The sequence below is a fragment of the Rhinoraja longicauda genome, chromosome 25 (genome assembly GCF_053455715.1).
Source record: "Rhinoraja longicauda isolate Sanriku21f chromosome 25, sRhiLon1.1, whole genome shotgun sequence".
Classification (NCBI taxonomy): Eukaryota; Metazoa; Chordata; class Chondrichthyes; order Rajiformes; family Arhynchobatidae; genus Rhinoraja; species Rhinoraja longicauda.
The window spans coordinates 7,503,212-7,527,457 of record NC_135977.1 but is presented as its reverse complement, the minus strand read 5'-3'; the positions used below and the strand labels follow the sequence as shown (position 1 = coordinate 7,527,457).

The following is a 24,246-nucleotide window of genomic DNA, read 5'->3' as shown; positions in this document are numbered from 1 at the left end:
ACATACAGTAAACAATTAAAACATTAAGAATAAAACATTATAGTTTGAAGTCTGAGTCTGAAGAAGGGTCTTACTCGCTCCTATCCAGGGATATAAGAAGATAACTACAGATGCTGGTACAAATCGACGGTATTTATTCACAAAATGCTGGTGTAACTCAGCAGGTCAGGCAGCATCTCAGGAGAGAAGGAATGGGTGACGTTCCGGGTCGAGACCCTTCTTCAGACCCCTATCCAGAGATGCTGCCTGACCCGCTGAGTTACTCCTGCACTTTGTGTCTACCCTCTAGCCACCGTGTGTTTTTGCTCAGGATTCCAGCATCTGCAGACATTCTCTCTCGTGTCGACAAAATTCTTCCTTGTCCTGGAGTAGGTGAAATCCCAATCTGATCAGCCGCACGTCCCAGTAACGTTGCCTGGCCGTGGGTATAAATAAGGCTCCTCTGTAAACCCCGGCGGTGGATGTGGAGAGGGCAGCAGATTTTCTCTCTCTGGTGGCAAACTGCAACTCGGATCTCAGTATCACCCACACAGAGTCAGTCGGCTGCTTCTCGCTGCCAGCTCACAGAACCGGTCTGCCCAAACACCGAGACAAAACAAAAACGATCAGGAAGAGAAAGAAGGGAAATGACAATGGGATATTTCACAAGGAGCCAGGGGGAATCTCTCGGGACCTGGGATCACAGCGACGCCACAGAAGGCAACTGGACCGAGGTGAGATGCAACTAACTTTTGTTTTGTAGAAACAAGGAACTGCAGATGCTGGATTTGTCCAGCGGGCCAGACAGCATCTTTGGAGAACGTGGACAGGACAAATCCAGAACAAGGGGGGTCACAGTTTAAGGATAAGGGGGAAGTCTTTTAGGACCGAGATGAGAAAGTTTATTTTCACACAGAGAGTGGTGAATCTGTGGAATTCTCTGCCACAGAAGGTAGTTGAGGCCAGTTCATTGGCTATATTTAAGAGGGAGTTAGATGTGGCCCTTGTGGCTAAAGGGATCAGGGGGTATGGAGAGAAGGCAGGTACGGGATACTGAGTTGGATGATCAGCCATGATCATATTGAATGGCGGTGCAGGCTCGAAGGGCCGAATAGCCTACTCCTGCACCTATTTTCTATGTTTCTAAATCCACCCATCCGTGTTCCCCAGAGATGCTGCCTCGCCCCCTTTGAGTTACTCCAGCGCTTTGTGTCTTTTCGATGTTTATGTTTGCTTTGAGTCCTATTTATTCCGTTGCCACGTTCGGTGTTTGCACAGTCCAATCAAAAATAGCAACAAAAAGAAACTCAACGAGCTGGTAATCTAGAAATAAAACAGATCATGTAGGTCGAGCAGCAGCCGTGGAGAGAGAAACGAGAGTCAAGCTTCACGTCCCAAAATTGAAGGTTGTGACCTAGAGTCTTCGACCTGAAACATCAAGTCTGCGTAGGAAGGAATTGCAGACGCTGGTTTACACTGAAGATAGACACAAAATGCTGGAGTAACTCAGCGGGTCAGGCAGCATCTCTGGAGAAAAGGATTAGGTGACGTTTCCGGGTCGAGACCCTTCATCAGACTGTGTTCTTCCAGCATTTTGTGTCTACATTAAGTCTGCGTTCTCTCTCTCTCTCTCTCTCTCTCTCTCTCTCCAGCCAGTGAATGTCTCCAAAGTTTTCTGTAGTTTTATGTGGAAAACCAGCCCCTGGCGACACTGGCAGGTGTCCTGGCTTTCGGGGTTGGAGGAGAGAGGGAGGGGGAATGTAGTTTACCTTCGCTCCAGGAAGAATTCCCGCACAATTTTGCCCCTTAACAATTTTGTGTGTTTCAATGAGATCACTTCTCATTCTACTAAACTTTAGAATTCAGGTCCAGTCTGCCTTAGCATTCCTTACATGACAAGTCCCGTCGTCCCACTAGTCAACCTGATGAATATTCACTGCATTTTCTGTTCACTCATTGCGAGAAGACAGACACAAAATGCTGGAGTAACTCAGCGGGACAGGCAGCATCTCTGGAGAGAAGGAATGGGTGACATTTCGGGTTGAGACCCTTCTTCAGACTCATTCTGAGTTTGAGTGTTGTAAACAATTCCTCATACAGATACATCAGGGTAGATGGGACAAATATAAAGGCATAGAGTTGTAAAGCACAGAAATGCTTGTGCCTTACAACATTATGATTTCACATTTGGCCTGTTTGAACTAATTTCCTGAAAGACTAATGGAAAAACAACATTTACAATGTGTGAGCATGTGTATAAGTGGGTGTCTGGCATAAGGCAGCTTTATTCTTAGTGTTTTCTAGCCGGTTATTCAACATGCTATTTCTGATTAAGACGGAAATTGTGTTTGTGTCATTTTTGTCTCATCTTTTTTTGGCCTTTTTTTTCCATGATCTGCTAACTGCTCAGATTTATTTAATGGCACCCTGTAATAAACCTTGGCTTGTTTCACGATGTCAATAGTATTTAAACATAAGTTGTTAAACCTATTGATTGACTATCTCTTTGTCCCTGCCCGCTACCTAATGCCAAGGAAATTAGGAGAAAAAGAATTTGAAAATAGTTGATAAATGAATATATATATATAATGAATTCATGGTAACTGATGTATCAAATGTAGTACATTAAAACTTTAAAGAAAAGTTTGCAGAATTGAATAGAGCCATCTGTTTTTGCTTTAAGTTGTAATAAAAATATGAGTCTGTTCTTTTGCAGTTCTTTACAGCATTGCGGTGGATAGAGTTTTCAATGGTGATTTTGAGGTTAGTATATAAAAATTGTTAGCACTCTTGCCCATTTTGGATTTCAACCCATCTTCCATTTCCCCTCAAGATTCTTCCCTCTTTCCTTCCCTGAAGATATGACCTCTTTCTGGAGTTCACCATGAGATGGCTATCTTGCAGTCCCCAGTTTATGGGAGGCTGAACTATTACAGTTTATAGCGGAAAGCACCAGAGCTGAACTATTCCCTATCTTGCTTGCATCAAAATCATAATCATCATAATCATAATCATACTTTATTAGTCAAGTATGTTTTCCAACATGCGAGGAATTTCATTTGCCATACAGTCATCATACCAATAAAAAGCAACAGAACACACAAAATACATTTTAACATGAACATCCACCACAGTGACTCCTCCACATTCCTCACTGTGCTGGAAGGCGAAAAAAAAGTTCAATCTCTTCCCTTCTTTGTCCTCCCCCGGTCGGGGGCTTCGAGCCTTCCGATGACGGGGCGATCTTGACTCTCGTAGCTGGCGGCGTTTGGGCCCTCTGCATCGGGGCCATCTCAGCTCCCCCACGCAGGGCGATCTGACCTGGGTCGGGGCTAGTCAAATCTTCTGCATCTTTGGAGCTTCCCGACGTCGGTCTCTACCCGAGACTGCGAGCTCCTCGATATTGAAGTCCGCAGGTTCGATCTCAGGCAAGGGATCGCAGGCTCCGATGGCAAGTCCACGTCCCCGCCATGGGGCTCAAAGTCAGTCTCGAGCAAGGCCACCAGCTCCATGGTGTTAGGCCACAGAGTGACCGGAGATACGATCCGGAAAACAATCGCATCTCCGGCAAGGTAAGGGATTGAAAAAAGGTTTCCCCCGACCCCCTCCCCCCACCCCCCACATAAAACAAACCAGGGAACATTAACACATACTTTTAAAACACTAAAAATCTCCCCTGACTCTCTGTCTGAAACGTCATCCATTCCTTTTCTCCAGAGATGTTGCCTGTTACTCCAGCATTTTGTGTCTGTCTTCGAGGTAACCTTGTCTTGCCCGTGTAGACTGTGATCAGAAAAACACTCATAACACTTTATCGATAAACTCAAGATCACACCAGGGATCCTCCTGGAGTCAGTGTCTATGTTCCACTGATCAGTGCATTTGTTCACATTGCTTTGGATGATAGTCTAAGTTTAAGTTTCTCTGCATTTGAAGAGCAAAAACGAAACGACTGAGGAACTCAGCGGGCCAGGCAGCATCTGTGGAGGCAGAGAAATGATCAACATTTGGGCTTGAGACTCGGGGCTCACAGCAACTGCTGTCTCTTGTCTTTGTTTTTGAAGAGTTTTTTTAAATGGTAAACAATGAATGTTTTTTTGTTTTTCATTTTCCCTCACTTTTCACTGTCATACGGCACAGAAACAGGTCTTTCACCCCAACTTGCCTATGACAACCAAGATGCCCCATCTACATTAGTCCCACCTGCCTACGTTTTGGCCCATATCCCTCTAAACCTTTCCTATCCGTGTACCTGTTTAAATATTGTTATAGTTAGTATCTGCCTCAACTTCCTCCTTTGGCAGCTTGTTCCATGTACTCACCACCCTCTGTATGAAACAGTTGCTCCTCAGGTTCCCATGAAATTTTTCCCGTCTCACCTTAAAGGTATTCTCCAAGGAACATTTTCTACTGGGTACAACGTCATGTATCTCAGCCACTATTAATGCCATAGTAACCAAAGGAGGTCTGAAATGCAGGGTTTGCCGCTTGATCCTGTCTCATTGACCAGGCACATGAATCTTTAGTGGGAGCCACCAGATGGCACTCACGAACACCACAGAGGTCACCATTCCATGGACCCAGTGAGTTCAGCACAAACCAAGGATTAAATCTTGCTCCACAATTAGACACCCTTTTGCTAATTTTGCTTATCAGGGGATTGATACAGATGGTTCTCACCCGTGGAAAATTGTTGACTTCCATCAGGAATTTGTTTATATTCCAAGTGGATAAGGGGAAGACTGTGGATAAGCATTCTCAGGGTTTAGAAGAAGGGTCTCGACCCAAAACGTCACCCATTCCTTCTCTCCTGAGATGCTGCCTGACCTGCTGAGTTACTCACACATTTTGTGAAATAAATACCTTCGATTTGTACCAGCATCTGCAGTTATTTTCTTACACCATTACACACAATCTCTGTATTGTTGTGTTGTGCTCAATACAGTATCTGTTTCTTATTGTATAAGAAATATATATATATCTTATTTATATATATTATATATATGGTATAAGAAATATATTATATTTCTAGTCTCTGTTTCTTAGCCCAGTATTGTTTTTTTACATTATTTACTGTTTTACACTGTGTTTATTTAAAATTCATTCTGTTACCTCACTCTGCTACAAATTCTAGTTTCATGCTCTAATGTTGGCCCCTTCATCCTTCATCTGTGCACTTGATTGTCATCATGTGTAGTTTTCTCTTTGACTAGATATCGCACCAACCAAGGTTTTTCATTGTACCTCAGTACATGTAACTATAATAAACTAAACTAAATCTTGTCTGTACATGTTTTGTGGGTTGTGTATTAATACAGGATGTTCTCTCTCTCTCTCTCACTCTTCTCCCCCCCCCCCCCGTCTGCGTCCACTCTCCCCGTCTCCCTCCACTATCCCCGTCTCCCTCCCCCCCTCCCCCACTCCTCTCCTCCCCTCTCTTCCACCCATCTCTCTTCCCCCTCCTTTCTCTCCTCCCCCTCGCTCCCCTCTTCCCCCTCCCAGTATAGTGGGCTCGGGCTCCATCATTGGATACACAGCATTGCAGCGGCTCGTAGGACACCCAGAGGTAAGGGTCACTCAGTTCCCTCTTTATTTGACTTGGACCCCCATGTGTTCCCACTGGGCAACATACAGTACATGTGCTCCTTGATGTTTCAGGCCTCTCCTTTAAGGAACTGGGGCTGACCTGGGGATTCCCAGAGGCTTACAGCCATATTGTAGTGGCAGCTATTATGCAAAGCTTCTTTTATATTGTCTTTGTTCAATATTTAAACTAAATTACGTCACTGTTGAAAAAGCATTGGGGATTCCAGCAATCTTTGGCACCATTCCCAGGATATTCTGCACCTCGGTATCGGAATCAGTGATCCACCCTCCAGTTATCCCAATGTTGCTCAACTCTCCTCCCTCCCATATCTAAAATTCTGCTGGTAATTTAGTTTAATTTAGTTCAGAGATACAGTGCGGAAACAGGCCCTTCGGCCCACCGAGTCTACACCAACCAGCGATCCCCGTACTCTAGTACTATCCTACACACGAGGGACAATTTACAATCTTTACAGAAGCCAATTAATCTACAAACGTTTTGTACCTTTTTGGAATGTGGGAGGAAACCGGAGCACCTGGAGAAAACCCACGTGGTCATGTCACAAGGAATAGAGTTGAATTAGGCCATTCGGCCCATCAAGTCTACTCTGCCATTCATACTTGGCATAAGTGTAAATTGTCCTTGGTGGGTGTAGGATAGTGTTAGTGTGTGGGGATCGATGGTCGGTGCGGACTCGGTGGGCCAAAGGGCTTGTTTTCGTGCTGTATCTCTAAACTGAACTAAGCATTGGAGGAGGGTTTGAGTGTTGTATTTTTGCACTCAATCACCGAATATCAGATCTGGTGTCCTTGGTTCCCCAGATACGTCCATTGTTCTACCTGAGTTTGAACGATCTGTTGCTGGGGTTTTGTTGGTTGATTGGAGTTCTGTTATACGGAGAGTCTTTCAGTGCTCGGAACATTGCCTGCTACAACGTCCAAGTGCTGGGACAGGTAAGTGCTCTGTGGGCAAATGGCGTGAGGGTGGGAGAGGAGGGGAATGTTGGAAAAACTGAAGGTCAATCAGCATCCACGAAGGGAGAAACAGTTAACAAGTTAGGTCTGAAAAAGACGACATGTTAGTCTACACTTCTTCCTACCCTTCTTGTGACCTACGCTTCTTCTCACCCTGCCTCTTGCAAGAATGATATATTCCCTACTATCAGTTCCTCCGTCTCCACTGCACCTGTTCCCAGGATGAGGTGTTCCACTCTAGGACATCCGAGATGTCCTCATTCTTCAGGGAAGGTAGGATTCCCCACCCTGTCATAGATGGGGGGGCCTCACAGGTGCCTCCTCTGTGTCCCGTAGTTCTGCCCTCACTCCCCCTCCCCCCAGAAGCAACAAGGACAGAACCCCCTTGGTCATCCCCTTCCCCCCCCAACCAGCCCCCGCATCTAACACGTTATGCTCCGACATCTCCGTCACCTCCTCAGGGATCCCACCGTTAATCCCATCTACTCCCCTTTCCGCCTTCCGCAGAGACTGCTCCCTCTGCAACACCTTGATTCACTCATCCCTCACCACCGCCTCCCCACGTACTTTCCCCTGCAACCACAGGACATGCAACCCTGACCCTGCCCCACGCCTTTTTCATTGGCACGTGGATATGCAGGGAATGGAAGGAGTGTTTAATGTTCCATGGCCATATTCATGCTCCACAGGTTGGGCGGCACGGTGGCGCAGTGGTAGAGTTGTTGCCTTACAGCGCCAGACACCCAGGTTCGACCCTGACTACGGGCGCTGACTGTACAGCGTTTGTACGTTGACCGCGTGGGTTTTCCCTGGGTGCTCCGATTTCCTCCAAAGATGTACAGTTTTGTAGGTTAATTGGCTTTGGTAAAAAATGTTAAATTGTCCCTAGTGTGTAAGATAGTGCTCGTGGATCATTGGTCAGCACGGACTAGGTGGGCTGAAGGGCCCGTTTCCACTCTGTATCTCTCAACTAAACTGAAGTAAAGTTACCTCTTTCTTATCTAACTATACCAACATAACCTGCGGTTGCTTTGTCCCTTCATTTTCCTTTCCCCTAAATGCATGAATGTAAGCTACTGCACGTGATACTAAGTTCCACATCCTAAACTCTGTCCAGGCAAAGACACCTCTCTTGAAATGCCTGGGTGTGTAGGAAGGGACTGCAGATGCTGGTTTAAACTGAAGATAGACACAAAAAGCTGGAGTAACCCAGCGGGCCAAACCGAGAAACCAACTATTCCTTTTCTCCAGAGGTGCTGTTTGACCCGCTGAGTTACTCCAGCTTTTTGTGTCTCTCTCTTGAAATACCTGTTGGGGATTGGCCTTACCCCACAACATCTGCCCTTTCAGATGGCAACAACTGTATGCTTGAAGATCTTTCTTATTGAAACCTGTGAAGTGTTGATGTCACTGTAGTGGTGCTGATCGTGTGTTTCAGGTCCTGTACATCTCCACCTTTTGCTACACTCTGAACTATACCTGGTGCCTGTACAGTGATTTGAGGACAAGGGTTCATGCCATGGTGAATGGCACATCTTGCCAGGTGAGCGTTTCTTACAAGTGCACGTATTAATCGAGGTTAAACCCCGGGATGGCGGGACTGTCATATGAGGAAAGATTGGAAAGACTGGGCTTGTATTCACTGGAATTTAGAAGGATGAGAGGGAATCTTATAAAAAATGTATATAAAATTATAAAAGGACTGGACAAGCTAGATGCAGGAGAAATGTTCCCAATGTTAAGGGAATCCAGAACCAGGGGCCACAGTCTAAGAATAAAGGGGAGGCCATTTAAAACTGAAATGAGCAAAAACTTTTTCACCCAGAGAGTTGTGAATTTGTGGAATTCTCTGCCATAGGAGGCAGTGGAGGCCAATTCACTGGATGAATTTAAAAGATAGTTAGATAGAGCTCTCGGGGCTAGCGGAATCACGGGATATGGGGAGAAGGCAGGCACGGTTACTGATTGTGGATGATCAGCCATGATCACAATGAATGGCGGTGCTGTCTCGAAGGGCTAAATGGCCTCCTCCTGCACCTATTTTCTATCTTTCTATATTTCTAATCCTCCTTTAACCATCTTTTCCTCCTTATCCCAATTCACCCACCAACACATCACCTTCCCTTTCTCAACCCATCACCTTCATTACCCAAAGTGTTGTTCATTTTAATTATTTTTAATTAAACTGCATGACTACTGAGGTGCATTATGCCCAATAAACATTGACTGTCTAATTTCATAAGTTGCAGGAGCAGAAATAGGCCATTCAGTCCATCAAGTTCACTCCACCATTCAATTATGGCTGATCTATCTTTCCCTCTCAACCCCATTCTCCTTCCTTCACCCCATTACCCCAGACACCTTTACTAATCAAGAATCTGTCAATCTCCACTGCAAAAATATCCATTGACTTTGCCTCCACAGCCTTTTGTGGCTTAATGAATCCCACAGATTCACCACCCTCTGACTGAAGAAATTTCTCCTCATCTCCTTTCTAAAGGTTCTGAGGCTGTGGTCTCTAGTCTTAGACTCTCCCACTAGTGGAAACATCCTCTCCACATCCACTCTATCCAGGTCTTTCACTATTCGGTAAGTCTACTCTTCCCCAGAAATGCTCTGGATGATAGTCCAATGTATCCATGTGGCCAACTTTGTGTGCGAATCAAGTAGATAATAGCAATTGGGCTATTCAGTTGCAAGACCATTAGATCCACACCAACACCTTGCTGGTCAGGACTGAAGAAGATCCCCGACCTGAAACGTCACCTTTCCATGTTCACCAAACCCACTGAGCTTTTCTTTGTAAACCGGCATCTGCAGTTCCTTGCATCTACATTACTGGACCTTAAATAAGATAGGACTTGGCAAAGGTAGACTGGGATCATCTACTGGCAAGATAGTTTACACAAGGGTGAAAAAGAGGATAAAGACTAAACTAAACCTGGCCAGGTGTCTTTTAAATGCTGTTGTAATACCTGCCTCAACTACCTCCTCTGGTAAATGTATTGAGGAAAAGAGGGATCTTTGTGTGCAAGATCAATAAAGGTGAGAATACAGGTAGATTACGTAGTTAAGAAGGCAAATGAGATGTTAGCCAGTCTGAGATTTGGCATTGATTTGTTCTGGCCTTTACTCACCTCCAGTTCCCCCTCTCCCAAGGCTATCTTTCAGTCTGAAGAAGGGTTTTGACCCAAAAACATCACCTGTTCCTTTTCTTCATAGATGTGCCTAACCCATTGAGCCTAACCCATTGAGTTACTCCAGCATTTTGTGTCTATCTTCAAGGCAAACCATAGCTGGGCTGTTCGTCTGTGTAGCCCTGTACCAGGTCTGAAGGAGCATTTTTACACAGAAGTAACTGGAAAAATCTGCTCTATGTCAACAACAGATATCGTTTGTAAAATTTGATTATCATCATCTCTCTTGTTTCTAAGATTTAGAGTAATAGAGCCATGCAGCTTGGAAAGAGACCCTTCGGCCCAACTTGGCCATGCTGACCAAGTTGCCCCTTCTACACTACTAGCCCCTTTGGCTGTGTTTGACTCATATCAGAAATATTATTTAAACATTAAGTGCAGATGCTGGTTTCCAGAACAAAGGGCCACAGTTTAAGAATAAGGGGTAGGCCATTTAGAACTGAGATGAGGAAAAACGTTTTCAGTCAGAGAGTTGTGAATCTGTGGAATTCTCTGCCTCAGGAGGCAGTGGAGGCCAAGTCTCTGAATGCATTCAAGAGAGAACTAAATAGAGCTCTTAAGGATAGCGGAGTCAGGGGGTATGGGGAAAAGGCAGGAACGGGTACTGACTGAGAATGATCAGCCATGATCACATTGAATGGCGGTGCTGGCTCGAAGGGCCGAATGGCCTCCTCCTGCACCTATTGTCTATATCTATTGCCTGAATTGACTGATGTTGCAATGCTTTGACATTGTTATTTTTATCTTTATCAAGATGGTGACAGAAAAGAGTGTCAGACTGAACAAGATTCTTATTACCTCATCCAGGTAAATATGTACATTTTATTCTTTTCGTCATCCGTTCAGTTTCTGAATCTCTGTGGTATCAGATTCCATGGTTTTCAGTCAATTTGCTAAACCCCATTCTATGCAGGTGCAGGCTCACTGTTCATTAACACAGTGTGTTACAGTTGTCAGTGGTGGTCCCAGGCACCCAAAAACACATTTGCACTTTTCACCAGGGATCTACCTTACTTTTCTCCCCTCTAACACAGCAGTTCCACATCCAGTTGGTGCCCAGTGACTGTAATGATTGCAATGCCTTAACTATTTAGTTCACGTTTTGAAACTCAGATCTTTTTAATCCTATTCATCCATGCCTTGGGTCACTCCAGATGTGCTTATTCCACTGCCACCACTGGCAGGGCTTCCACCTTCACCCTTGGTGGCCTTTGGGTCATCCAAAAGTCTTCTGACTGCATCCTCACTCCCACTTAATCCCTGCTCAACCATTTACAGCAACCCAGTGACCCGGCCTCGATCCTGACTATGGGTACTGCCTGTATGGAGTTTGTACGTTCTCCCCCTGACCACGTGCTCTGGTTTCATCCCACACTCCAAACAGACACATGCTTATAGGTTAATTGGCCTCTGTAAATTGTCCCTCGTGTGTAGGATAGTGTTAGTGATCACTGTTTTTTTTATTTTGATTTTGAGATACAGCGCTGAAACAGGCCCTTTGGCCCACCGAGTCCGCGCCGCCCAGCGATCCCCACACATTAACACTATCCTACGCACACTAGGGACAATTTTTACATTTACCCAGTCAATTAACCTACATACCTGTACGTCTTTGGAGTGTGGGAGGAAACCGAAGATCTCGGAGAAAACCCACGCAGGTCACGGGGAGAACGTACAAACTCCGTACAGACGGCGCCCGTAGTCAGGATCGAACCTGAGTCTCCGGCGCTGCATTCGCTGTAAGGCAGCAACTCTACCGCTGCGCCACCCTGGTTGGCACGCACTCGGTGGGCCGAAGGGCCTGCTTCCACGCCCTATCTCTAAAAACTCGCCCTTCACCCCAGTGCTTGCTGACATCTCGAAAAATGTTTTATTTCCAAAACCCTCCTATTGTATCCATAATATCCTCCAATCCTACCCTTGTCTGCAACCTCCTTCACTCATCCAACTGCACATCTGTGCTCATCCGGTTCTTTTCTTTCAATCATCTCAAATAATTGCTCCATCATTGGTGGTGTGCCCCAATTGTGTCCCCATCTGTCACATTCTCTCCATCACCACTCTTTGGCAAACCAGCATCCGCAGTTCCTTTCGGGTCAAGACCCTTCTTCAGTCCGAAGAAGGGTCTCGACCCGAAATGTCACCCATTCATTATCTCCAGAGATGCTGGCCTGTCCCGCTGAATTACTCCAGCATTTTGTGTCTATCTTCAGTGTAAAGCAGGATCTGCAGTTCCTTCCTACACATTCCTCCACAGTTCCTTGTTACTCCATTCTCTCCCTGAACCACTTTCCCATTGATAAATCAATGCTTTCTTAGAATATATATCTATTTTTCTATTCTATATAGGCTTCCATTTAGGGTTTTTTTCCCCTCTATTTAGACCTCTTAGGTTTATGCACACTTTGTTGCAGGTGTTATGATTAATACTAAGTAATTCCCATCTAAATTTGGTTGTACAGTAGTGAAGAGGTGATTAGGAGGCATGATGCAAGTTGCGTTTGAATTTATGAAGATTTTTGACCATTGATCAGAAAGGGATTCGACTGGAAGATTATTATAATCCGGATTATGGGAGAAAAATCTTGCCCCACTTGAATGTTTTATGATGTTCTTTTCTTGCAGTTTAGTTCCTGCCGTACTGATGGTTCCTGTATTTTGCGTTGGAAATAACTACAGCTGTTATGCCCTCGACAGCAGCTCGTAAGTAGCATACACCAGAGTTTAAATGTCTTGGGGCATTGTAAAAAGCGTTGTTGTCTTTTCCATATTCCCTTCCCCCGGGGCAACACAGTGGCACAGTGGGAGAGCAGCTGCCTTCAGTGCCAGACACCCAGATTCAAACTTGTCTGCGGGTGCTGTCTGTGCGGAGTTTGCACGTTCTCCCCGTGACCACATGGGTTTGCTCCGGGTGCTCTGGTTTCCTCCCACAATCCAAAGACATGCGTGCTTGTAGGGTAATTGGCTTTTGTAAATTGTCCCAGGTGTGTAGGATAGAACAGGTGTGTGGGTGACTGTTGGTTGGCGTGGGCTCGGTGGGCCGAAGGGCCTGTTTCTACGCTGTGAAACTGAACTAAACTAAACTGAACTAAACTTCATTACCATGACCATCCATTTCCAACTCAGTGGCATCACCAGCCTATCCTTCCTCTCCACCTCACCATCACACATCTAATGTACCTGCCACTGGAATACTCACCACTGCCTCAGTTACCTCTAGCCACAACCATTCCAGTCCATCAATGCCTTGCTTTCTGACTGAACTCTTTGCAAACTTCAGCTTATCCAAAGCAATGCTGCCTAATAGCTAATTTGTTCCAAGTCGCCTTCATCCATTGAAGACTACTTGGCACAGTTGGGCAGCATGGTGGCGCGTTGGTAGAGTTGCTGTCTCACAGTGCCAGAGACCCAGGTTCGATCCTGACCTCGGTACTGTCTGTATTGAGTTTGCAAGTTCTCTTTATGACCATGTGAGGTTCTTCCCGGCGCTCCAGTTGCCTCCCATATCCCAAAGATGTGCAGGTTTGTGAATTGGCCCTCTGTAAATTGCTGCTAGTGTGTAGGGAGTGGATGGTAAAGTGGGGAAGCGTAGAACTAGTGTCAATGGTTGATCAATGGTCGGCTTGGACTCGTTGGGCCAAATGGCCTGTTTCTATGCTGTATCTCTCGAAACAATGTCCAACATTGGCTCATAGAGTTTGATGAAAGGTGGTCGTTCTGAGCTGTTAACTGCGTCTTTAGTTTAGTTTAGAGATACAGAGTGGAAACAGGCCCTTCGGCCCACCGAGTCTGTGCCGACCAGCGATCACTATCACCATAGACTAGTTCTAGGGACAATTTACAAAAGCAAATTAACCTACAAGCCTGCATGTCTTTGGAGTGTGGGAGGAAACTGGCGCACCCGGAGAAAACCCACATGGTCACAGGGAGAAGGTGCAAACTCCATACGAACCGCACCCTGAGTCAGGATTGAATCCGGGTCTCTGGCATTGTAAGGCAGCTACTGTGCTACCCCTCCCAAGTTGCCTCATTGTTCTGTTCTCAGTACATATGATAGTTAAACACCCTTCAGGCTTGTAATTAATTTCCAGATAGGCGACAGACCATTGTGCATCTGAAATAAGAACCAGGTTGGGCAGCATCTGCAGGTTGGGCAGCATCGAAGGAAAGTTAACTCCTTGTGTCAGTGGCTTTTTATCAGGCTTGGGTGAAGCCCGTAAACTCAGTAAACATCTCTGAAAAATGTCACTTGAGATCGTTGGACATCACACGAAGATTCGAGCACATGTTGCATCTTCCAACGCCCCTCTTCAAAAGCTTCTGATAAAATGGCTGTGGATAAATGTAGCTGACGGTGGGTAGAATACCAAGATAGACACAAAATGCTGGAGTGACTCAGTGGGTCCGGCAGCATCTCTGGAGAGAAGGAATGGGTGGCATTTCGGAGCGAGACCCTCTTCTTCAGACTGGAGAAGACTGAAGAAGGGTCTCGACCAAAAAAACATCACCCGTTCCTTTTCTCCAAGGATGCTGCCTAAGCCGCTGGCCTGAGGCCTTCCCGTTGTCCGACACCTCCGCCGCCTCTTGTGCCCGGGCCCTGGCCCTGCATTGGGTGGCCCGTTTTGGTGTTCCGTCAGTCATCACCACTGACCGGGCGGGGTTCCCAGTTCACCTCTGCCCTTTGGGCTACGTTAGTGGAGCTGTACGGTTCCAAGTTGCAGCAGACCACAGCGTATCACCCACAAGCTAATGGGCTCGTGGAGCGGTTTCACCGCCAACTTAAGTCGGCCCTCAGTGCGCGGCTGGACGGTCCTGATTGGGTAGATCAGCTGCCCTGGGTCCTTCTGGGCATCCGCACTGCTCCTAAGCAAGATCTAGGGACTTTGTCTGCGGAATTAGTATATGGCTCGCCACTCAGAGTGCCTGGTGATTTCCTTCCAGATTCCTCTGCACAGCAGCCCTCGGTTCCGTCGGTTTTAGCATCACTCTGGGCACGAGTGGGATCCCTAGCTCCGGTTCCTACTTCACGTCACGGGTGTTCCATGGTGCATGAACCGCCAGCCTTGAAGGACTGTGAATTTGTGTTTCTACGTAGGGATGCCCATCGTTCCCCGTTGCAGAGAGTCTACGAAGGACCGTTCCGCGTGTTGCGTAAAGGAACGGTTACCTTCACCTTAGATGTTGGGGGCAGGAGGGAGCTCGTCTCCGTATCCAGGCTCAAACCTGCACACTTGGACCAGGACCGTCCTGTCCTGGTCGGTCGACGGGGTCGTCCTCCTGCAATAACCTCCGGCCCTGGCCCTCCTACCCCTGTTGTTCCTGCAGCCCCTCTCCTTACTCGTTCTGGTCGCAAAATCCGGCTCCCTGCTAGATACCGTACCTCGGGTTCTGGGGGGGGGGGGGGGGTCATGTAGCGACCATAGGGATTGGTCCTGAGAGTCGAACCCTCGGATTGGCCAGCGGGGTCACGTGGTTGTTTTGGCGCCCAAAACCGTTCAGTTGGGAGAGGACTTCGATGTACATAGTTTAAGTTTAATGGTTGTCTGCGATCTCGATTGTTAACTTTGAAACTGAATATTGCTATCGCAATAAACTTCTTTGACAAAGCTACACTTCTTCAGACTTGCCATAAGTCACTCCAGCAGTTTGTGTCTATCTTCAACATTTTCTTTGCGTGTTGGGCCACGTTGTGGACGAATTTGAAACCTTAACGGAGACGGTAGAATACTAAGAGCAGGATTGCTGTAGCTTTTGTGTGTGTGTGTGTGTGTGTGTCAGTGTGTGTGTGTGTCAGTGTGTGTGTGTGTCAGTGTGTGTGTGTGTGTGTGTCAGTGTGTGTGTGTGTCAGTGTCAGCTCTTGGTTCAGGTTGACCAAGCGAAAAGTATGACTTTGAGAAACAATTCATTGAATGACCACTTGAACATTTTCTACCCAGAATTGTTTTGCTGTTTGCTTTTCTCTGCATCATACTCTATTGGAAGGTTAAATGTTGCAAGCAACCAAAAGTTGATATCTGTGTTGCCTGGTCCATTATAGATGCCTCCTGCTGCACAGTGAACCATTTGGACTCAACTACACCAATATTATGGATCACAGGACCGCATGTTATACTGCATACCTGTACAGCAATGTCATCTTCCTCATTACTTTTCTCTTCACCTTACTTGGACTTGTGGTAAGGAATATTTATTTAAGCTACAACTCTTCCTTTCAATTTCCCCTGTAGATTTGGCCAAATATGATAGATGCACAGATGCAGATGCTTGTTTTCAAAACCTCATCGGAGACCTACAGACTATCTTTAATCGGACTTTATCTAGCACTAAACATTCTTCCCTTTATCCTGCGTCTGTACACTATGGGCAGCTTGATTGTAATCATTTATCGTCATAAGTGATAGGAGCAGAATTAGGCTATTCAGCCAGTCAAGTCTACTCCGCCATCCAATCATGGCTGATCTATCTCTCCCTCCAAACCCCATTCTCCTCATAACCCCTGGCACCCGTACAGATCAAGAACTTGATTCTGCATAGTCTTTCCGCTGACAGGATCGCACGCAACAAAAATGGTTTTCACGTGACAAAAAACTAAACCAACTCAGCGAGTCAGGCAGCATCTCTGGAGAACATGAATAGGTAATGTTTTGAATCGGGACACTTCTTCCCACGCCTGTCCCACTTAGCTACTCCTGCACTTTGTGTCACTGTTTTCCCTTGCTTGATGTTGGAGGGTGACTCTACCATCAGCTCGTGACTTTCATGCACTCACTGAGAATTAGATAAGTTTGGTTCATTCGTGCCATGGTCATTCTCGTGTTCTATATGGAACTAGGTTAATTCCCGGAATGGCGGGACTTTCATATGTTGAAAGACTGGAGCGACTAGGCTTGTATACACTGGAATTTAGAAGGATGAGAGGAGATCTTATCGAAACGTATAAGATTATTAAGGGGTTGGACACGTTAGAGGCAGGAAACATGTTCCCAATGTTGGGGGAGTCCAGAACAAGGGGCCACAGTTTAAGAATAAGGGGTAGGCCATTTAGAACTGAGATGAGGAAAAACTTTTTCAGTCAGAGTTGTGAATCTGTGGAATTCTCTGCCTCAGAAGGCAGTGGAGGCCAATTCTCTGAATGCATTCAAGAGAGAGCTGGATAGAGCTCTTAAGGATAGCGGAGTCAGGGGGTATGGGGAGAAGGCGGGAACGGGTACTGATTGAGAATGATCAGCCATGATCATATTGAATGGCGGTGCTGGCTCGAAGGGCCGGATGGCCTCCTCCTGCACCTATTGTCTATTGAATTTAAAGGAAAAATGTGGATACAATATGTTCTGCTCAACAGCAGGGGCTGGAGTTAACCCACCCACCCCTATTCCTTTTCTGCAGAGATGCTGCCTGACCCACTGAGTTACTCCAGGGATAATTTTACAAAAGCCAATTAACCTACAAACCTGCAGGTCTTTGGAATGTGGAAAGGAACCAAAGCACCCGGAGAAATCCCATGGGGAGAACGTACAAACTCCATGTCTCTGGTGCTGTAAGGCAGCAACTCTACCGCTGCGCCACCGTGCCGCACAGGAACATTGTACACTGTATACTAACTGTAAAGTTTCGTGCAGGATGTTTATTACCCCTTAATTCTTTTATAATCTTTTAATCTCAAACTCCATTAACTTCTTATGATTTTTATTAACTGAAGGTGCTGCCTTTAATGTCCTGGCACTTGTGGTTTAGATCTCTCTGCTGCTCCAGAACACTGAGCCTGCTCCCATTCAAAGTACAATTGCCATTATATTTTTACCCAAATTACCAAAGCTGAAGTCCACCTACCAATTCGCAACTCAATCCCTCATTTCATCAACACCCCTTCTGAGCTTCTTTTGTCTTAACTTTACTGTTACACTTTGTCTCCGTGCTAATGTGCGACACTGTGGCGCAGCGGTAGAGTTGCTGCATCACAGGGACCCGGGTTTAAGCCTGACTACGGGTACTGTCTGTACGGAGTTTGTACGTTCTCCCTGTGACCACGCGGGTTTTCTCCAGTTGCTCTGATTTCCGCCCACACTCCAAAGACGTACAGATTTGAGAGTTAATTAGCTTTGGTAAAATTGTAAGTAATCCCTGATGGTGTAGGATAGTGCTAGTCTAAGTGGTGATTGCTGGTCGGCATGGACTCAGTGGACCAAAGGACTAGTTTCCGCATTGTATCTCTAAAGTCTAAAGTAAAATCTAGTAGGGCTGCCTTCAGAGCTACAACCTAATCTGGATAGAAACAAATCTTCCTTCTGTTTCATTTCCCCAATGGATGTTTTTTTAAATTGTCTAAAATTATACCTACTACAATCTGTGGTGGTTACAGATGGCGGGGTATGAAGAGCTGTGTGAACGTGAATGCAAATCTTGTTTGGGCGATAATTTTGGTGGTTCTCTTTTTTTTTTCTAAATACAGAAAATGTAGGGGTTAAATTTATGACGTTGTGGTATAATGTGACTTGGTCAATGATCTCTAGTTTCAGTAGATACCGACTGAGTATCACCCCACCTACCTTCTCCAGTAGGCACCGAGCCCTGTCGAGATATGGTTCCATTTGCACTCTCTAGACTTTAGTCAGCTGCCCATGTCTGATGCTGGTCCCTATTTTTTCCTGCAGTCCAATCTTATCACACCCACGGTTCACAATGGGTAGAGAGATCCTTCAGCCCATGTAGGAGGGGATTATGCACTATACCTCTACCCTATATCTGACTTTACTCAGATAGGCACAGACGCAAAATAAAACAGCTCGTAGAGCAGTGGTGAGTCTATCGAACAAGTCGGTTTATTAAATGCCTTATGGATGCACATCAGGAAACAGTGCGAGGAGACTCAAACTGCTTCAACAAGCCATAGTAATTAGGATTTTTATATCCTCATGACACAATGGTAACTTGTGGAGCTGAAATAAATCATTAATCACTCAATGACTCTGCAACCTTCCATCTCTGTCTTTCCCCAGAGTTAACTTTTACCTCGTGTTTCATGTTGTTTTGAGAATCTCTTCCCCATATATTTAACACACAGATACTATAAACGTCAATGTCCCTGGAGGGAGAATTGATTCTACTCGCTGCGAGAGGTTCCCCTTCATCGAAGAGGTCGTTCGTTAACCTTTGGGAGTCTGGCCTGCTAAACACAGTGACAAAGAGTAGCTGTAATCGCAAGGTTGCAACAGAAAAAAAACCCCAGGCAGAACTATGAAGGACTATTCCCCCCCCCCCCCCCCCCCCCCCCGAGAGATAGGAAAGCCTGCTTCTCAGCAGAATGTTTCAGCTTTAGCCATTTTAACTACATTCTATGTTGGCCGTTTTCCCATCATGCTCCCCAGTCTGTGAGCTCTAGGGTTAATCAAATTATAACCTCCTCATCTTCCTTAGAATTCTCAAAATTCCCAACAACTGCCCTCAATCTTCAATTGTTTGTTAAAGGTTGTTTCTGGTTGTAGAACAACATCATCTATTATAATCAAAATCTACCGAAGGCTTGGGATGGAGGTAGGATTTCTGGTTGGGTTATTCCATCACCTATCCATGCTCTTCAGAGATGCTGTCTGACCTGCTGAGTTACTCCAGCACTTTGTGTCCTTTTGTATATGAACCAGCATCTGCAATTCTTTGTTTCGACTTTGTTTTTGGCCCAGGTGTTTTAAGAACTCTGCCTGACTGGTGAGTTTTGCTTGCCCTCAATCACCCCCATCTTTATGTTCCTTTATCCCTTACTGAAACATTTCTCAAAACTATTATTTTTATCTCGATATTGTGCACTGGTTTTTGGAGGTTTGACAATCCCAACCACGAGGATATTGGATCCTTTCTTCACAAGGTTACTATATTTATTGATAAGTGACAGATATTTTCTTTACTAGCTTAGCTACTTTCCCAAGAAGTGTGGAATATGTGCACTGCGTACGTTTTAATGTCTACATTCTCTGATGCTCTCTCCAAAAATCACTTTCGCCTTTGAAAATCTAACATGTTTCAGGCGATTCTCCTGCTAGCTTAATTCCCTATTGTCTTGAGGCATAGCTTAAAGGTCCAGGAAAGAGAATCTCCAGGTACCATTTTCCCATCTCCCCCCCTCCCCATCCTTTCTTCAATGCTTCTGCATACCACCAACCTTTCCTGTTCTCTCAGTACTTGTTGCAGGGTCTTGACCTGACACTACAACTTACTATTTTTGCCTCCGCAGATGCTGTGGGAATACTATGTTCTTCCAGTGTCCTGTTTTGAACCTAAAGTATACTCAATTGGTTAGACAATACCAGTGGCTACAATAAATCCGTACTAGCTTGGAGTCAAACATGCTGATGAAGATTCCTATGGAGTACCTTGGATCATTTTTAACAATATTTGAGGCACCATGTTAATACAGTATAAGCTATTATTTTCCTGAAATAACTCGTCAGAAAGCTTTGTCTGAATCATTGCGATTGCCGTGCTTTGTATTACTTGCTTTCTCTTTCCGCTTTCTAGATTCTTCTCATTAAAAAACGATTCCTCTACAAGAAATTGGTGACTCTGACCGGCTTTCTCGGTGACCAACAGCGGGCAAAAATCAGCATTATTGAGCAGAGAGTCTTTCTGTATCCCACAGTTTTTTTGTTCTGTTGGGCACCAGGTAAGTGTGAGCCACACCGTGGTCTGGTATATCTCAGTGTATCTTCCAGCTACAACAATGGACTTGTTTAACTGTAGCACCTTGCAACACTGATATGTTGGCTCATTATTGCCAAACTAGATGAAATGGCAGAAGTCAATTGACCACCAAGAATCAAATGTGTCTTAGTGCAATGCCAATAGTTATGCTGTAAACCAAATTAGCTACACATCTGACAGCAGGAGGTATTTCTGCTGTGTTGGTGATGGATGGGCTACTGCTCAAAACTTGAAGATATGCAAATCAAGATGAAGAGGAAAATTTGTCTAGTATGTTGGCCCTATCATGCACACAATGCACTTAAACAATATAAAACAGTGTAGCACAAAAACAGTGCCTTCGACCCACAATGTCTATGCTGATTATGATGCCAGGTTAAATCACTCTCCTTTGCTTGCAAATGATCCATAATCCCTTAATTCCCTGCATTTCTGTGTGCCTATTTAAAAGCCTCTTAAATGCCACGATCAAGTTTGTTTTCTCCCCCTCTGAGTTCTTACTCTGTCCCCCCTCATTAGTATTGACATACAGACTGGAAGGTTAGCTGTTTGCCTTCCCTAGCACAGGCCTTTGAACTTGCTAATAGTGCAAGGCCTTGGATTTCATGTCGTTATATTTATGCTGCAGGTCCTTGAGAAGAATATCCATAGGCTGACTGATTAATGGTCCTCTCAGGCACAGGATCTTTACCCATGCTCTTTTAACCTGTTCCTGAGAAATGCCTGCTTTCTTCCCCTCAGCGAGTATTCTAACTGTGGTCAAGCTGCTGAATCCAATGAAAATGAGCCGTCTTTTCATCGTACTCTACATCTTACAGGTGAGGATGCTAAATAAAACTTGCTGCTCTTTTGGGGGAAGGGCGGGGATGGAAGGCATACTTTATTGCATTCGCTTTTTTTTAAATCCCCTTTTTAACCAATGTCAGAAATTACTTGAAGGGAGAATAAGATTTATTCTATTCTAGTTCGGCAGGACTACATTCATATGGGAGCAGCAACCACAGAATTGTTCAGAAAGTGCAGGGACTTTATGAAAACAGTTGTTCTATGTGCGAAGTCTAGACAATGACATACAGTCCAATTGAGTCATGCACAGATTCTTGATTAGTACAAGTATCAGGGGTTACAGGGAGAAGGTAGGAGAATGGGGTTCAGAGGGAAAGATAGATTAGCCGTGATGGAATGGCAGAGTAGAATTAATGGGCCAAATGGCCTAATACTGCTCCTATAACCTATGAACATCCAGTAAGCTATCCAAATGTAAAAAGCATCTCACCTAATATCACCTTTTTACCCAGTCCCTCCATCGTGAACAGCATTCAATGTTGGCAGGTTGGTGGACATTGGAGATGGTTTAAATACATCAAGTGGGCAGCACAGTGATGCAGTTGGTAGAGCTGTTGCCTCACAGCGCTGGAGCCCTGGGTTCGATCCTGACCTCAGGTGCTGCCTGTGTGGAGTTTGCACATGCTCCCTGTGACTGCATTTCTTCCGGGTGCTCCGGTTTCCTTCCACGTCCCAATGAGATGCAGGTTTGTAGATCAATTGGCCTCTGTAAATTTCGCCTAGTGTGTAGGGAGTGGATGAGAAAGTGGGATAGCAATACTCGGGTGAATGTGTGATCGATGGTCAGCCAACCTGTACTTGCAGTTCCACTGTGTACAGTGATTGTACAACATGATTCATTTATTTTAGTGGAACGTTTTGTTTACTCAACAAAACAACGGATTGTACTTGTGCTTCAGCAGGCAGTGCAGTGAGACTGTAGTTGTGTGGCGCATGTTTGTAGGACGAAGAAAAATCTCTTTGCCAAGTGGCTGTTGCCCACCCCCTGTAGGCCACGAGTGGTATTGACAATTCAGGAAAGCAACAAAATTATGGACCGGGGCTGCCAAGAGAGTTGTCACAAACAGGAGAGGAAGGTACAGTTAGGAAACTGAACAGAAGAAGAAAAATAAGGTAAATGCAGCAGATTAAATCTACGTTTATAATCCGAGCTATTTTGCCTTCGTCCCAGGCGTTCACAGCGGCATCCCAGGGACTGCTGAACTGCATTGTGTATGGCTGGACACAGAGAACGTTCCAGTACATGAAGCAAAAGGCCCGCTGCGACGCCGATACACAGACCCCACTCCTGCGCTTTCAGAAGCGATTGTACGACAGCACAATGAACGCCAGTGCGGCAGATCAGCTGAAATTCTCACCCACGGTCTGAAGGGCAACTGGGGAAAACATTGCAGCCAAAATCGCACTCATTTCAATGGATACTTGTATTCATAATGGAGAACAATGTTAAAAAGCACCTCCAGCAAATGAAGAAAAGGAAACGCCAAGCACTCTTTCCCTGAAATACCGGGTAAACTTGTTGTTTGACAGAACATGGAATGCAACTGGGGCAATAGAAAAGGATTTTTATTATCAATTCTTATAATGACTTGGAAGGAAGCTGGTGTTTCTACATTTTTATATCCTTCAAATTTATTTACATTTTTTTTAAAAAAAATCTGAAAAGATAAAACTGAGCACTTTAACATGTTAAAGACAGAAATGTTTTAAGTTTTAATTGGGGGTTAAGATTTGAGGTGCTTCTGAGAAGTGGAATTAAATAATTCAGCCCTTTTTCTCCACATTGCTTCATTACAAGTTTGCCAGCAACGTCAGTAACCTGAGACACCAATCGACAGCAAATATTCTGGCTATCTTAGGCAATTGTGTAAAAATCAAACTGCAGAATCAGGAAGGGCTGAAAAGAACATGTAACTAGGGACACAGATCTGCTCTGTACGGGAAATAGATGTCCTCATCTACATCAAAATGAATGAAGTTGTTAACATTGTGCAAGTATAAAGAATCAAAAGGCAGTGCGATTTGCATATATCATAGATGGATGAGTAAAGGCAATACAACCCATCTCAGCTACCCCACACATTTCAACACCTTTTTAAATCATTGCCTGGTTTCTCAATTGACAACGGTTCTCAGGTCTTCCGAGTAATATTAACTCTGGATTTCAGTTCGCGGGGGACCGTACTTGTGAGGCTGGCGACGTAAGGAGTTAGATATTGCGTGTCCAAAGCATATGAAACTAATTGAAAGCATGGAGATGGGAATTGGCAAAATAATGAAATTCAGAAAGATTTTGAAATTGGCCAAGAGACAAAAAAAACAAAAACCCCAAAGCTGAGTGGGGTTCATACAGCATAGAAATAGGCCTTTCGGCCCAACTAATCCATCCTGCCCAATGTGCCCATACAAGCTCGTCACATTTGCAGCCGCACCGTTAATGAAGGCCCTAAACAGCAGAAGGCCAATGTGCCAAACGCCACATTCACCAACCACTCAATCCATGATGCCACGTTCAAGTAACTGTGTACATGTACTGCTTGGAATATCTGTTCTACACTCTCCAAAGTCCTACCATTCACTACGGAGCTCCAATGCTGGTTTGACCTCCAGAAATCCAATACCTCATTTATCTGAATTGAATAACATTTGCCAATCCTTGTCAGTTACCTCGCTGATAAAGGTCCTACTGTGATTTTCAAAAGACATTTTCACCGTCTACAATGCCGTCTACTTTGTCATCTGCAACTGCATACAAGCAAACTGATTGGATCTTTAGCCCACTAGATCAGTGCCCATCTGCACCATTGCATCGACCAGCACTTATTTTATAGCATTTTATACTTGTAATTGAAACACTTGTCCCGATACTTGAATGTTGTGAAAGTACTTGCATCAATCACCCACTCTGGCTGTGTGTTGTTGCTTCTAACCTATACTTTACCTGAATAAAAACTCCTCCTCAGATTCACTT

The 24,246-nt window shown here is 45.1% G+C and overlaps 1 protein-coding gene across 1 annotated transcript; it reads left to right on the top strand.

The window, feature by feature from the left end:
- Nucleotides 1-603: 603 nt before the first annotated feature.
- tmem116 (transmembrane protein 116) lies at nucleotides 604-22,647 on the top strand. Its single transcript, XM_078421552.1, has 11 exons — nucleotides 604-713; nucleotides 2,696-2,742; nucleotides 5,482-5,545; nucleotides 6,388-6,519; nucleotides 7,979-8,083; nucleotides 10,492-10,544; nucleotides 12,363-12,440; nucleotides 15,775-15,913; nucleotides 20,247-20,391; nucleotides 21,171-21,247; nucleotides 22,447-22,647. The coding sequence occupies exons 1-11, from the start codon at nucleotides 627-629 to the stop codon at nucleotides 22,642-22,644; spliced, it is 1,125 nt and encodes a 374-aa protein (XP_078277678.1). The 5' UTR covers nucleotides 604-626; the 3' UTR covers nucleotides 22,645-22,647.
- Nucleotides 22,648-24,246: the final 1,599 nt, after the last annotated feature.

Coding starts and splice junctions, on each gene's coding strand:
- tmem116 (XM_078421552.1), top strand. CDS start 627: ATGACAATGGGATATTTCACAAGGAGCCAGGGGGAATCTCTCGGGACC. Junction 714..2,695: donor CAGAAGGCAACTGGACCGAG/GTGAGATGCAAC, acceptor GTTCTTTTGCAG/TTCTTTACAGCATTGCGGTG. Junction 10,545..12,362: donor ATTCTTATTACCTCATCCAG/GTAAATATGTAC, acceptor CTTTTCTTGCAG/TTTAGTTCCTGCCGTACTGA.